The sequence below is a fragment of the Oculina patagonica genome, chromosome 14 (genome assembly GCF_052425735.1).
Source record: "Oculina patagonica isolate OP01 chromosome 14, crgOcupat, whole genome shotgun sequence".
Classification (NCBI taxonomy): Eukaryota; Metazoa; Cnidaria; class Anthozoa; order Scleractinia; family Oculinidae; genus Oculina; species Oculina patagonica.
Window position 1 is genome coordinate 4,322,660 of NC_135771.1, and position 16,600 is coordinate 4,339,259.

A 16,600-nucleotide genomic window follows, 5' to 3' on the forward strand; every position below is an offset into this window, starting at 1 on the left:
GGGAGCGAGTAATGGATTCTTCTGGATTTGACTGATACATTGCTACTTGATTTGTATTATGTTTTTCCTGAAAATATTTGTATCCCCCATGGAAGGATTTTTAACTTTCAACCCATCTCGCTTGAAATTGTTTATACCTACTAGTAATATAAATCAAAATGACATTTTGGGGTAAATTTTTTAGACCTCAATATTTTGGGGGTTTTAGATGTCGGAAGGTCTGGGGAGGGGGGAAATTGGCAAGATTTCCGCACAGCCCCCTACATTTATGCATACAATTTCCTGACTGATTCGTTCTTTTCATGATTGCTGTTTATGTATAGTGATAGTATGAAATATTTGCATAGATAATTAATGTAGGGGGCTGTGCGGAAATCTTTCTGGGAAATTTAGTATGGGAACAGTTTCAAACAAATAATTTTAATAAAATGGAAACCTTTAAATATAAACACTGGCTTATATATTTTACAAAATACATATTAATTATATCTTTTTTTGCACTTAGGGACCATTGATAATTATTTTGGATTTAGCCCCGCAATGCTTCATATCTGTGGATTCACTTCTGGACTGGTCTGGACAGAAAGGACCTACAAACACCTTAAAACAAAACAACAAACAAATGAACAAAAGGTAAGAGATTCTAAATGAAATAAAATGTATCCTTAGTGTATTAAGTCTCATATTGTGGAGCACAACCATGGTGCCTAAATGGTCTAAAATTGGAAAAACAATTAAGGAAAAAAATAAAATAAAATAAAATGATGGTTATAATTGTGAAATATTTAGTAAAGTTCATGTTCTGGAGTACCCATCAGACCTGTGACGTTATCTGTTTGGTTGTGGCACATTGCAGCCTGCTCCTGGGTGAACTTCTGTTGCGAGTTATCGCAGGACTGGTTTCAACCCATGGTGCTAAAACTAATGGAACATGAAAAAAAAAAAATGTTCAAATGTACAAGGTAAGTTAATTTGTAGTAAAATTAATCATTTTCTGGAGTATCAACCAGACCTGTGAAGTTATCTGAGGTCATGGTGGCTTGCATGAGAGTGCCTTCAATTCAAACCAAAACAGCCCCACCCATGAGGTTATCCGAGGTGCAGGCTAACACAACATGGGAATCACTTCAGACAGCTGGAGCTGACTGCTGTGTTCCTTTAGGTCTTGTGAGTAATTTGATTCGTAAGATCAAGGGAAAGTTTGACCTTTAAATATTGTGTTGTTTGGTTGTGGCACATTGCAGCCTGCTCCTGGGTGAACTTCTGTTGCGAGCAATCGCAGGAGGTTTTACCCCATGGTGCCAAAATGGTCCATGAAAAAAAATGTTCAAATGTATAAGGTAAGTAAAACAATAGGAGAAACTACATGTTGGTTGCATTTACTTTCAGAGGATTTTCTTTTATATCTTTTGACAGGCCAGCCTGATTGTTGTACACAGGCTGTATAGAATGTCTTCCAGCTGACGTGAAAAGGTAAGGAATATGAAATGGTTACTGTAAAATTCTTTACATGAGGTCAAAGAGTTAGTAGCCTGCAAACAGGATTACTTGTAGGGTATGAAGTGAAGCCTCGAGTCATGTGACCCATACTGCCGAAGCTTATCCCAGTTTCTGTAGCATTAAGTGGCTAGAAATATTTCTACTCCCCCTGAATGGGATGTAAGTCCATCGCAGGGTAACCCCCAGCATTATTTTGCCAGTACCCATTTATACACCTGGGTGGAGAAAGGCACTATGAGAGTAAAGTGTATTGCCCAAGAACACAACACAGTGATCGTGCGCAGGGCTTGAGCCCCGACTGCCCGATCCAGACTCTGGCACGCTAACCATTAGGCCACTGCGCCTCCCATGTAGCATACCGTAAAATTCCAGTTATAAGCCCTGGGCTTATACAAACTCCGTAAGGGGTTTTGGGTGGGCTTGTAAGCAAAGGGGCTTATATCCAGGAGGACTTATAAGCAGAATAAAAAAAGCGTTTCGAAACGAACTACGGGAGTGTTGATCGAAATACGTTTTTGGGTTAAACATGCAAGCAACAATAAGGCCTGTTCAGTACTATCATTCGGTAGAGGGGGGCTTATATCCAGCGGGGGGGGGGGGGGGCTTATAATCGGATGGTTTTTTTTTGTTTCCTGGTAGATGGGCTTATAAGTGAGGGGCTTATAACCGAAATTTTACGGTATAGGGCAAAAAAATGGCAAGCAGAGTCTGAGAGCAGAGCAAGCAAAAACAAACTTCTGAAAGTAAGGGATCTTTCTTCCCACACTGCACATGGCCCACTCCTGTTAACAATGTTTTTTGTTCTATACCCACCTGTTTGCAGGCAACAAAGTTAGAAAGTACCAAAATTGAAGGGCCAGGGACAGAATTTTAGGTCATTAAAATTTTTTCTTTGTTTTTGCTCAGATTTGCTTCATTTCTTCATAAATCCTTGAATCCTATGAATGTCCTTCATGGATGGAGAAGAAAGTCTGGAACTCCCTGCAAGGTAGGACTGGTTTGGTAGTTCAATCAGTGAATGTGTAATTAAATGATGGTCAGTGAAAACGCAGGAAAACACGAGATTTGTTACAACACAACAATTCAGTTTTTGCGATTCCAAAATTACCTTCAAAGAGAAGGGAATCTCAATATATTAGTTAAATTAAGGAAGAAAGAAAGAACAACACAAGGGTGGTTGAGATTGGAGAAGATTGTGAAGGATATACCGAAACATTTGGAAATTATTTACAATAAATTTTTCACCAGGCAGTGAGTTTGAGGTATGCAGTGTTAGTATGGGATTCCGTCAAAGTGCATTTGATGTAAAAAAACAAATCAGACTTAATATTGTGTAAAATTCCTTTACACATGAGCAATGATAGGTTTCACAAATTTGTAATACGTTGTTAGCCTGAATTGCAGCCTTCCTCTCTGGTTGCTTACTTCAGGGAAAGACATAATTGGAACGAAATAGCCACTAATGCATTCTGGTGATGTTGCTATCTGAAATCTGGGTAGCGATTTTGATTGATTGATTTCAAAAACATAGTACCCGGCGAATCCAATCGAACAAAATCAAACCAAAACTTAATCGAACCCAATTGAACACCAATTGTTCGACTGGGTTCGGTAATCGAACAAAATCAAACATCTATTTTGCTGTGAGTTCGATTTTCGAACCAATTGAACCAATCGAACACAATCGAACTCAATCCGATTCGATTTTGTTCGGAATCTGTCTCTTTATAAGTAAATCACGCAGGACTAATCAGGGGGACGGTGCACCATACAAAATGTCCGCAATATAAACAAACAGGAGATCGGTAATCGAACGTTTGACTGAGTACGATTGTCGACTGTTCGGTAATTGAAAGTTCGATTTTGTTTGATTGTCGACTGTTCAGTAATCAATGTTTGATTTTGTTCGATTGACCAAATTTTATTGTGAGTTCGATTATGTTCGATTACCCAACACAATCGAACGATTGGTGTTCGATTGGGTTTGATTGGATATGCCGGGCATAGTACCATCAAATTTTTTTTGCAGCAGAAATACTTGGCTACAAGCTAAACCCCTAATTTTGTTTAGTTTGGACCAGTTTTCAGTTAGATTTGGTGAAAAAATCGCTCTGCTTATAGCCGAATAAATACGGTATTTAGGGACCATTCATTTTACATGAGGTGGTGGGGGTGGGGAATTCAGGGGTATTATGCCAAAAAGTATGGCTTCAAAGGGTGGCCGGCCAAAAAAACATGGTGTGTAAGGGGTTCATGCTCCATAGAGCAAATCACTAGTGATTAGCACTCTGGTTAGCATGAATAGCACCCTGGTTAGCCTAAACAATGCTCAGGTTAGCCTGTTTACAGTTAGCTTTCAATAATAGTGATGGATTTTGCTTGTTTTGGTTGTTTAGTTTCGTTTCACCGTTTCAGGTTTTAGTACATGCCTCTTGGATCTTTTGGGATCTTTTAGATCATTTGGGATCGTTTAGTTTGGACTTTTTATTGTCATACCAGAACGGCTCAATGTCTAATGAACCAGTCATTAAAATTTTAAGAAATTTCACAACTGTACTATAGAAAGCAAGAAAACGGCTGCTTACATAAAATTTGAAATTTAACAAAGGAAATTTGAAACATTCTAAGTCATGACGTGAAAACATAAAGCAATGAACAACTATAATTCCCTCTGTTAAAACTTAATTACTTCAATGCTAAAATATCAGAAGTTTTCCGAGTTTGTTGTACACAAATGACAAAAAAAATGTAAATTTATGCCTGAATTTTCCGAAATTGAGCAGAATTCATTTTTTGGGTTGATTGATGATTAGCTGGGTTGTCATGGTAATGCAACATGGTTTTGAGCAACATGCAAATCTCACAAATGCAGTAGCTTATCTTGTAACCTGCCAGTTTTGAGCTTGTCAGCTGGAATGGTTTGAACATGAAAGCAAAATAAAGGATAGGTACTCCAAAGATTGGAAAGCTGTGTTTTACATTTTTTTGCCAGAATGCCTAAAATAACATTCCTGAGGTTCTGAAAATTTACCTAGGGAAGAATTAAGGGGCCCAGACTCCCTTACTTTATTGTGTATTCAACATCATCAACTAAATTGACTCTACTCGTCTGTTTTAAATAAATTCTAGTGACAGCATTTATAACCATGCAAAAATTTTATCTACAATGTCTAAAATAGCGTTTTTGAGCTTCTGAATATTTAGGAGGAGGGAAGGGGGAATTTTTTTTTTTTTGGGGGGGGGGGGGAGTGGGGGTGCATCTCAATTATTTAGGATTAGGAGGGAGGTAGCAAATTTCTGATAAAAATGGGAGTCATTATATATTACAGGGGCAATCTATCACATATCAAATCCCACCGGCCACCCTCCCCTACCCCATAAAAAGTGAATGGCCCCTGTGTTAAGTTCAGCACGGACTGTAATTTAAAAGCACCTGCAAAGAGGTCTAATTCTGGAATTTGTATTGTAAACAGGAAAATGAATTATATTAGATCTTTACTTCGAATCTGTGACATTTTTAATTAACCTAAGCCAGAACGATAAAAAAATTAATAATTAAAAAATAATCAAGTTTTAAATGATTATGCAAAGTAGAAGACTTGTGACGTCACACCAGGTACACAGCGTGGAGGCAAATTACAAAATGGAGAATACCTCTTTAATTGATTAAGGACGTTTGCGCTAATTGTTTCTGCCCATCCTTACTGCACACGTAATTCATGTTGCAACGTCACGCCACGTCATGCATGGCGCGCGCCCAGTAAGGAAACTTTCAAAACACATTTAGGGTGGGTAGCCGTAAGTTCGCTTGCAGTTTGCTCTTTTAAATGGTCGGTGACCCCTACTTTTTCTTAACGGATCACTTTTGTTAACAAATATATATTGATTAAAAGTTTGACTTTTTTCAGTGTCCCACGCACGTTCGAATTCCGCTTTTTGAGCTTTTCATTTTGCCGTAGGACGTTTTCAAATGCCTTTTTCAGGGTTTAGTCTTACAAAAACTATGGCAACACTAGGAATTATTTACACAACAGACGCATTTCTACAAAATATTAACTAGAAATAGCTGACACTAGGTTGCCCCCGAAGTTTCGATGATGTTTATCGGTTTTTCTTTGCCGTTCATCCTTTTCTACAATTCAGACATTTGATTGGAAATTAATTTTCTATTTTGGATAATTATTAATTATGATACGGTAAATCATTTAATGACAAGAACGCAACAGCATCTTGACATCATTTTGTCATGTTTTGGTTTGGTGGGGGATCTCAGCTAGACTCAAGCTAGACTTTAGAAAAAGTCCGCCGTCTTTATTAATTTAACACGCCGGGACGGTCGACCTATCGCGACTTGCGTGGCACGAACGTTGAATGGGCCGCTTTGCGGGCTCGAATCGAACTCACTTCACTGTGGTAAAGTCTTGATCTCAGCGAGGATAAACTTTAGAAACAGCAAAACGTTTTAAAATTACCATTTGAGCCGGCCCAATTGTTTTATAAATATATGGGCTGAGAGCCCGAGTATGAAGAATGACATGGGAATGATCAATCTTTAGAAAGAAAAGGATGTCGAAAGAATTTCTTACCTCTGTCAAAGCAAACGCCTGCCGCAAGTTTTAAATAATCACAATGCATCTCGAGATCTCTTTTGAATTTCTTTTCTTGTTGCCGCATATCATCTTGTAAAATTAAAATTTCGTCCGGAAGTGGACCGATCAAGACTTTTGAAGTTTTCTCCATTCAAGTAGTTTGTGCCTGGTAAATCACGGTCAGTTAGACAAAGGCTTTCTTATCGTAAATCACGCTTCATGACAACGATCAACTTTTAAAAGGAAAGGATCACAAAAGAATTTCTCACCTTTGACAATGAAAACGCTTGACTTTCTAAAAGTCGCTCGCTTCTGGTTTCCGGTTTCGCCTGCCGCGAGTCTTAAACAATTATCCCGAGATCTTTTTTTAAATTTCTTGTAAATCTCGTCCAGAGATAGACTGATCAAGGCTTTTCTTCGTTCAAGTAGTTTGCGCTTGGTAAATCGCGGTTTTGGACTAAGGCTTGCTTATCGTAAATCGCAGACAAATTTGAAGATATGGCTTGATATGTTCGTACGTGTTCCTAGACCATGATATTTCTTCTTCGGTCACTCAGATGTAAAAAATGTGGATTTTCTTACTTCTCTGCCAGTTACTTAGTTAATTATCGCGACGTCTTTTCAACAATTGCATTGCTTTCGGCTTTTAGACATTGTGAAATGAATAGGCCTCGAATAAAACCTCAAATTATCTTTTTCAAAATTCTGCCCAACTAATCAACCTTTACAAGCGTCGTTTGTTTGCTTGTTGTCATCCGTACACGTGCTCATGCTTGGGCTGTCATCATTACCCAATCATCGTTTACTTGCGTCATCATTGACCAATCACCGTATGTCGGCATTTCAACTCCCGATACCTACTTGCGGGCTTTCAGCTTGTCGGCATTTTACAACTCCCGAGACTATTTGCGGGCAAAAATTGATCAAATCGAGAATTTTTCTGGTATATACTATATATACTCTATATTCGCGCGGATTACAATGATGCCTCCTCGGGTTTTGGCCTCTGGGCCAAAACCCTGCGGGGGCAATAAGATCGTTTGCCTCCGTTTACTAATCTTCGATATTTTTAACTACAAACCCTGTAAACCATGCTGAATTACGTGTGGTAATTCTTCAAAATCAGGGAAGTTTTCCACTCGCTTTATCTCTGAAACGAAGTCAGTGACCCCAACATTTTTCATTTCTGACACAAGTTACTCATTATCCGACAGCAGTACAAATTAAGAAAAAAAACTATAGACTAGAAAATTTTCGCGCGAACGTCCTTAAAACACACGAAACTTTGCACAGATTAGAAGTAGACAATTATATTGTCCGTTATATTGCTATGGTTACTACATTGGCTCCAAATCGCTTTTATACAGGAATAAAATTTCAAAACTTTTAAATCCTTTACCAATAATCACCTACCACTACCAATACACCAGGAGACTTGGAACATTGTAGACATTGTGTGTGAGTTGCAAAACCAGTTTATTTTTCCATAAACAGACCCAGAAATGACACTTTTTGGCACAGTGCAAAAAGATTGAAGTCGAGGTGTTTACCATAGCAACACGATTGTATATATCACTGTCTCTTTCTTTTGGGGGTAATATTCATGCAAAGTTTTTTGAATTTTATTATCAATTATTCATTGATTTTCTCCATTTTGTGCTTTTTCTCCACATTTTGTACCCAGTTTGACGTCATAATACTTCAAATTTGCATAATCAATGCAAACAATTGAATTTCCCTGGAATGCGACAAGATAAAAGAAGTTATGAACTCGGTTATGAACTCTTAAAGGTGGTCGTTAATACGAAATAAGAAATTGACTGAGATTTTGTAAATTGGTATTTAAAACATTCTTTAAAAGGATGTTCTATTTTAATTTTTAGACCCAATTTTGACGAAAATGTTTTGTATCGAATTTCCATACAAACACTTCGTATCGATGTTTGCACTCGATTTAAAGTCGGCTGGAAAAATTGAATCCGAAATACGCCAAAGATCGCTAAACAATGTGTCAGTCAAGCCATTGTTTTGTACTCAAATTTTGTTATGCAAATCAAAGCACATGTTGTTCAAACTGTTCTTTTCGCGCTATTTCTTAAAATGTTTCACTGCCAAACTGAAACGAAGAATGATTTTATCTGTAGAGCAGCGTTTGAACTTAAGACTCGGTTTTGTCGCAGTCATGTTGGGGTATCAATTTGTCAACAGCAAAAACTAATGCGAGTTGAATTTTGTCATGCAAATCTAACGCATGTTGTTGTTCAAATTGTTTTCTTCGCGCTATTTCTTTAAATGTTCTGCTACCAAACAATGAAACGAAGGATAATTCATCTGGAGAGCGGCGATGAGGACTTAATTCAGAACGATCGGTTTTGTTGCAGTCACGTTTGGGCATTCATTCTTCTACAGTTAAACCTACGCGAGTTTAATTTGCGAAGGAACGCGTGAAAGACGGATCGCGTAATATCTCAGGAAGCACGTCTCTTTAATTTGTTGAAGTGAAGTGATTTGCAGGTCAGATGCAGATAGAATACGCATGATCAACCACTCTTACTAACTTGAAATTATTTTACTTTACTTTCTTTCAGCTTCTCGTCCTTGAATACAAGCATACGAAGACTTCAGGCTGGCATTTTTTTTATTTGACTTTTTACTGTTTTCTTATATTATGTAAAATGATACGTGTATTAGTTTGAAATAAATTTTTGTTGTCGTTTTTTTTAATGTACAACGCATGCGCATTGCGAACAACACACAACGCTGAAAATGGCTCTTTTTATTTCAGTAAAATTTCTCATCCTTGTGGTACACACTAGACCAATACGCATGCGCAGAACGTACAAAGTAAAATACACTATCTTTTACTACATATTACTTTATACACTACTAAAACACCACTTTACAGACTACTACTCTTATACACTACTAAATTTAGACAGTATTTGGACCGACATAGTATCCACCATCCCAAACCCCATCCAACCAACCCTAGGGGTTCACTTTTCTTTATAACAAATTTTTAACTCATCCTTGTGGTACAGAACATTAAACGCAATACGCATGCGCAGTACGAACAACCATCCTCCTAGTGACCACAGTAAAATTGCCAACATTTGCTGTAAATTCGACCTTGAAGTGCACTCGCTGGAAGTCACTTTTTCGGACCGTTGTGACCACTCCTTTACTTTGGAGGCCTGGTTACTGCGGTCCACGAGCAAAAATCGCAATTTCAAAGAAAAATCAGCATACGGAGCGAAGAAATTGCACTCCCTGAAAAATAACTTTTTTGGACCGCTCTGACTACTCCAAGGTAAAGGCATGGTTGCTGTAGTCCTAAAGGAAAGCAAGAAAGAAGCGCAAATGAGCGTAAATAAAACAGGTTGTTCATGGACTTTATTATAAAATAACATTGCATCTTGAAAAGTAAAAATAGGGCCCCAATGGGTCCATGTGTTTTGCTGCTAGAGCAAAGTCTTAGGGAACATGTTGATGAAAGACAAGTGAGTCGAGATTGAAATCCAACGTCTTTTATTGTCTGTCACTTGTGTGCAGGTGAATAATTGCACTATATTGTAGTCACTTTGTGTTAATTCAATCCTGATAATTTTACTGATCTATGTTATGTTGAAATCAAAGACAGCAAACATAATTTAATTGCTAGTAAGTTAACGTAATGTCTGACATGATTGTCTCTTTGATAAAAAACAGTAACTCTTAACATTATAAAAAAATCTCAATGAACTCAATGTGATTCTTTTAGTGGCGTTATCTCACTGGTTACCGTTAGTTGTATTTGGAATCATTGTCACAATGGTAGCGTTTTAACAACAACGAAAAAGACAGAATCTATTGACCTTATAAGAACTCAATGTGATATATTTATTAGTGACAAGACAGTGGTTCTTTAACCACTTTCACCCAAATTAAACACTGGAACAACTAACTCTTAACAAACTTGTTGTGTCACCCTGAGTTAAATATGCAAAATTCAGAAATTATAAATAATCGCACGCGCACCGGCGTACAACAACAGAAAGACGGCGTTGAACGTAACGCAAAGTTCATTTTGAAAGCGAAAGTTTACAAATAATTATTATCATTCGTCAGTCATCCCTTCACGCATGAACACTCGTAGAATTTCAGTGTCTTCACGACAAGATCGGAAGATCGATAAGGACCAATTTTTGATTCTGCGAAAGTTCGTTTTCTTAAAGTTTTAGAAATTTGTGAAGTTGGAGGATTCACTGAGGACTGCGTAGCCGAAGATGCAGTGGCTCGCTGGACATCAAATTCTATTTTTCACGGCGTTTAATTAATCTTCACAAAATAAACATGTGGCGCCAGCGCGTCTGGCAGTCAAAAATTCATTTTTCAAAAAACTTTCCCTTTCCAGCTATTTTAGCGGGGCTTATACTATAGTACCTACCTGTCAGTCGTAGAAAAGCTGAAATTTAAGGATGAACTGTTTATTAAATGAAGACCGTATTATTTTTTAATAACTAGTAAACAAACTGGTCGCCACGCATTTAAACACGAACTGACGAATGTTGCATCTGATGCAGTGAATCTGGTGAATGAGAACTTCCTTTAATATTTCTTTGTTTTCGACGGTGTGCACCACTGAATAAGTTTCTTTCCCATTGTGATGTTACTAGTATTAATTCGTTTCTAGCTGTCTTTTATATAGCTCGAATACAGCTACAATTAGCGGTGCAGCCTACCAGCATGGTATATTCCTTTCCAGCTGTCTTTGCGTGACAAGTTACACGTTCATACATTTTATTTTAAAATATGAAGTTCAGAGTTAATACAGTACTAGTATGCTGTAGACAGTGTAGACAAGGTGAGGGTAAGTTTATTTTCAAAGCGAAAGTTTACAAACTGTGCACTAACCGGTCCTTTGGAGAAAATATTTATGACCTTCGGCGAGGTTCCAAGTCTTCGCTCTTTTCGTAAATGATGAAAACTGCAGAATAATTTTCTCATAAAACTGGAGTGGTCGCGCCACAGTTTGTTTTCTTTCCCAATGCGATATACTTTTAAATCGGTTTTCTGTTTTCCAACGTGTCCAACGTGGTTTGCGTTCGAATACTTTGGCCCGTAACTTCGAATGCGATCAGCGCTACGGTTCATTGGTTTCGATTTTGTTTGTTCATGGATTTGATTGACATCGGTAGTTCAGATTTCTCCTCTGTTACGGCACTTACACCTTACACCTTACGGTCCTTACGGCACAAACTTCAGCTCTCAATGTGTTTTGCTTGCAGCCATTGCGGCTGCAGCAAAACACAAAAACCAAAGACGGCAGTATTAATTAAAAGTCTTTCAAAAACATTTGAACAAAAAAATTGCAGACTTTCCGCTCTACGTCCTACACAAATTTCCTTAAAAACAAGTTATTAAAGACTGACCGCCAAAGAATACTTAACCTGAATAATTCTCTTGCGGTTTCGCTCCACCAGAACGATTTCACATGCTAGCGTTTGGTCAAAGAATATTAGGCAGTTTAAGCAACCTCGACGGACACAACGTTCAATTAAAAAATAAATCAACCATTTCCCCGCAGGAATCTCGAGATCATCTCGTTCCAGTCAGTTTGCCCGTCGGTGTGAAAACCATCTTCTAGCTAAATGTACAAAGTCATCGTTCAATTCAAAAATAAAACATGAAAAAGTTGCTGTTGTGGTTTACAATCCCAAAAACACGCTGAATTTGCATTTTGTTGTTTTACAGAGGACGAGTTAGAAATGTACCAAATTATATTCACGCACGTGCATACCTGAAGTCTTTCTTCTTTTCATTAGAACTTTTGTTGTTGACGTTGCCACTGCCGTTTGCTTAAACTGCCTTTTTGAAGTTCAGCTGTAATTGACGTTTTTCATTTCCTAAATTTCAGCAAAATGCTTAAAATCTGCAGAAATCAGCAGTGGAAAATGAGAAAAAAACTGTCAGCCTGAGCAAACACGCAACAATTCGTTCAGTAGGCTTGTAATTAACATAAATTAAAACAATAGGTCAGGACCTTGCTACAAAACGCGAACATCTTTCTTCAAAAGAACGTTAATTTGAGGACCTTTTTGTGGCTCTTCGCTGTATACTTTATGTGTAATTCAACATTTGATGAAGACAGTTCCTTCACATAAACCTTCAAGCCCTAGCATTTCTTGGCATCTGCTGTCTTCACGTCTTTTCTTGACATGGTTATCAGGTGCGTCACTGTAATGAAGAATAACACCAATTAGCGATAAATTACGGGAAAAAATCCATAATCTTTTTACAAACAATCTAGCCGAAAGTCAAGAATGTAAAACACAACCTTTCTCACTGTAACCTCGACATAATCCTGAATGTATACATCTCATCCCCCCCCCCCCCCCCACACACACACACACATGGGGAATTTAGGGGAGGGGGAGGGGGTCAGGGGGTGGGGCATGGGGCACTAACAGAGGACCTGTAAGTGGTCACTTCCCGTGATCGAATGTTCTATTTCGTCTTAAAACTCACCATTTAAAAACACCAGCCGTCTTTCCGTGATCAAATTCCGATATTCAGTCTGAAAGAAGGAAAAGACATCACAAGGCACCATAACACAGAAGCCTGTTCCTTGTCATTAATAGATTTTCGAAACATCCACAACTTACAATATAACAGAGAAAACAACTGTACACAAAATGTAACTTTTGCCACGTAATTTAATCATAAAATTTAAAAGATATTTACAGAGGATATAGAATAACCTGCACTCTATTTTCTGCGCATTAAAGGACTGAAAAGATATTTTGCAACATTTATACAATGAAACAGAACCAAATTGTAGGTTTATAATCCATTTAAATCTACGCTCATTTCAACCAACCATCCCTATTCTAACATTTTTACAACTTATTAAACAACTATTCTGAGGTTACCTGTCTTGAAAATAACTTCTATGCTGTAAAATAACATTAAATTATGGTGGTGCCATTAAATAATAGTTAACAACAACTTCTGAGAATCATACGGATAAAAGGAAAATTGTACATGTCATCTTTCGTAAAATTTGTCGTGAATAATGCATATTTCTTTGAAATATAAAGTACTCTTCCTTCTTAAACCCAACTGAACTCTGGTAAAGAAGAATATATTACTGACAGTTAAACAGAAGAAAAACTCGTCAATTGCTATTATTCCTTTAGATATTCCGCACAAGTCTTCAACAAGGAAGTGTTCGACAGTTTGATTGACTCAAAACACTATATTATCGACTATTTCTTAGAAACGGCAAGCTTAAAGGAGCAATGTCACGATATTTTAAGTCATTTTTCTGATTACTAACAGATTGAAGACAACCACAAAGTAATATTTGCGTAATGTAGAAAAACAACAAAGGAGTGATAAAAACGCGAAAATAACCAAGGATGGTTTTGACTGACGAAGATTAAGACGGAATACGATCGACAAACTTGACTAAAAAAACTTGTCAGTTTTTTCAAGATGGATTGTTTGTGACGTAACTCTTAAAGGGACATGGTCAGCGTTCTTACCGCGCTGATCTGGACACCACTAATTTTCACGTTTTGAAAAAAGACCACTGTGGACTTTTTTCAAAACAAACCTTCAGAAATCTGCTTCAATCTTTTCTGTGTTTCACTAAATGGGAAAATTTAGAAGAAAAAAAAAAACACTGAGAAGATTGAAGCAGATTTCTGAAGGTTCTCTACGCGTATTTTGATTTCGGGTTAAGGTGGACTTTTTTCAAAACGTGAATGCTGACCATGTCCCTTTAAGAGCTACTCTCTCCTGAGCTTCTGAGGAATGAATATAAACGTTTTCGAGGAATGGATATAACAATATATCAAGTTATTGTTTGGTCCAAGAACTGTCTTTGTACTCATCGTTCAAATCCTGTGTTGGTAGAATAAGCTGTGCTTTAGAGTACAGACAACACATTGTCTCGTACTATCCATGGTCACGTATATTCATTTTTAACATTTTCCTGGCGATTTATCTCTGAAGCTCCAAGATGTAGGACAAACGTATCAGGAACACGTGTGTAGGAAAGTCCACAGTAGTTAATTCACGTCCACATCTCAGAGGTACAAACTTGCTGCGAAAACAATATCTCTCTTGATTTTGATGATACCTAGGAAAACAGCAGTGTGAGAGTTATTTTGGAAACGTATTTAAGCGTTTCTCGACAATGTTTCACTAAATCATTTGTGCATTAGGATTAGAAGCGGAACCACAATAATAATAACAAGCATGCAATGCGTGTAGAGCTGTAGCTATTTGCACACATTGCAGGCCTATCAGGCTTATTAAAAAACAAAAGGCCCTTTAGACTTCCTTGTGGGACATTATTGCACAAGTTAACAGAAGCATAGTGAATAAATTGTGCAACATGACTCGAGCGTGAGACAAAGAAAAAAATCTGAGTCCCCAACAGGAATCGAACCCATAAAATTAAGATTAAATTAAATTAAAATTAAAATTAAATTTAAATTTAAAATTAAATTAAATTTAAAGTTAAATTAAATAAAAAATTAAATTAAAACTAAATTAAAATTAAAACTAAAATAAAATAAAAAAAATTAAATTAAAATTAAATTTAAAATTAAGATTAAATTAAATAACAATTTAAAATAAAATTAAAATTTAAAATTAAAATAAAATTTAAAATTAAATTAAATTTAAAATTAAATCAAAGTTAAATTAAAATTAAATTTGAAATTAAATTAACTTAAAATTTAAAATTAAAATAAAATTTTAAAATTAAAATTAACTTAAATTAAAATTTAAAATTATAAAATTTAAAATTAAATTTAATTTAAATTAAATTAAATTAATATTAAAATTCAAATTAAATTCAAATTAAATTAACTTAAAATTTAAAATTAAATTAAAATAAAATTTAATTTAAAATTAAATTAAAATTAAAATTAAATTAAAAATTTAATTAAATCAAATCTAATTTAAAATTAATTTCAATAAAATTTAAAATAAAATAATGAAAATTAGTTAAATTAAATTTAAAAAACAAATTAAACTAAAAATAAATAAAAGTAACGAAAGTAAATATTTAAAGTTTATTTAAAATTAAATTTTAAATCAAATTAAGAGAATGTCTCCTTTAGATCCACAAACTTAATTTGGCTCAGTAAATAGAATTCGCTCAAAATCCCTCCAGTAATTTCTTATTATAAGTAAGTAACAAATATGAAATTAGACTGGAGCAAAATTGTTTTCTTTATGAAATTTGGATGAAAACTTTTTACACCTCCAGGTGGCCTCGATGGCCATTGGCCGGATCGTGAAATTTGGTAAAGTCCAACCGTTCGCTCTAATACAAATATTGCAGCTACATCGCTTAAATACCGATACTTGTAAACATCAAGCCTTGGCCTTTTAAACTAGATGAACCGCATTGAACAACTTTGCTTATCAAGGAAGAGACGAGGATCTAAAGTTTGGCTATTTTGGATGTTAAAGGCCAGCTCAAATTTTCCTTAACTTTATGTAGTAAAATATCAAAAGTGGCTCGTACTCACAAGTTAAACTGCATATCAGCGGCAAGCTCCATCCTTCCGCTCTGAGAATATGTAAAAATATTTGGCCGCTCTCTACTCCTTCGGTTGTTGACAAGGGGCGAAACAAGTGCTACTCGGCGGATTTCGCCATGTTGTCATCATAACAATTCGAACCAACTTCAGTACCAAACAGAGGAGAATTTTGTTAGATCACTAGTACATTTATCTCGCAGCGAAGGAAGAAATCACCTTGCAATCCGCTTTAATCTGAACGGAAATTATCACGTCGAAATAGTCCATTTTACAGCAACTTTTACAGCAACATATCGATCTTGTACTGGTCGCCATCTTGGTTTTAACATCCGCTGACCAGTCAGTATAAAACACGGACTGCGGACTGCGGACTACGGACTGGGTATAAAACACGGACTACGGTATAAAATGCAGACTAAGCATGCAAAATGCCACCAAACGTGACCTGATATTAAAAATAACTAGAAGCAAGGCTGTATAAACTGAGCATCAAAGTTGTCTCACCTTCTCACCTAGCTCGATAAAGTTAGCCTTTTTCCTACAGAAAGCCTGCTCCTAGGTTACAGCAAAGTACTGTCAAAACACATTAAAATCCCTCCAATTGTGAGGAACTTAAAATTTGTGTTTATTTCATTCGCTTTAGTCTTTGATTCTTGGATCGGAGTTGCAGTGGAGACTCGACTCAAAACTTTAGATAATGTTGTCGATTTCGTTTCATTTATTGTAAAGCGCATGAGCAATTAGTGGATTTTGGCGCTATAAAAATACTTTTCATTTTTTTTTATTTTTTATTACAGATAACTCGAACCTTCTGCTAAACTCGAACTTTCTCCAATCCTCCAGGTGTTTTTCCCCTAATAATTTAGTACCCTTGCTAACGCGAACTCCCGATATCTCAAACGTTTTTCGATCTCCCTTGAAGGTTCGAGTTAGTTTTCGTTATTCAACTGCATATCTGGCCAGCCTCAA

At 36.4% G+C, this 16,600-nt stretch overlaps 1 protein-coding gene and 1 long non-coding RNA gene across 4 annotated transcripts in view; one reads left to right on the plus strand and one right to left on the minus strand.

The window, feature by feature from the left end:
* LOC144638397 (uncharacterized) overlaps positions 1-9,207 on the plus strand; it is a 9,849-nt gene extending 642 nt beyond the window's left edge. The window contains exons 3-6 of one of the 3 annotated variants that reach the window (XR_013567927.1): positions 506-633; positions 857-1,473; positions 2,407-2,488; positions 8,678-9,207. This is a non-coding gene — a long non-coding RNA (uncharacterized LOC144638397). Of the gene's footprint in view, positions 1-505; positions 1,474-2,406; positions 2,498-8,677 lie in introns of all 3 variants that reach the window. The other 2 variants (XR_013567926.1, XR_013567925.1) reach the window with 2 other exon arrangements.
* A 3,559-nt stretch (positions 9,208-12,766) lies between these two features.
* The window catches only part of LOC144638125 (exosome RNA helicase MTR4-like), a 32,951-nt gene continuing 29,117 nt past the window's right edge, over positions 12,767-16,600 (minus strand). Inside the window, exon 31 of the mRNA XM_078497311.1 lies at positions 12,767-14,214. Coding sequence (XP_078353437.1) covers positions 14,162-14,214 — 53 coding nt within the window. The 3' untranslated portion in view covers positions 12,767-14,161. The remainder of the gene's footprint in view (positions 14,215-16,600) is intronic.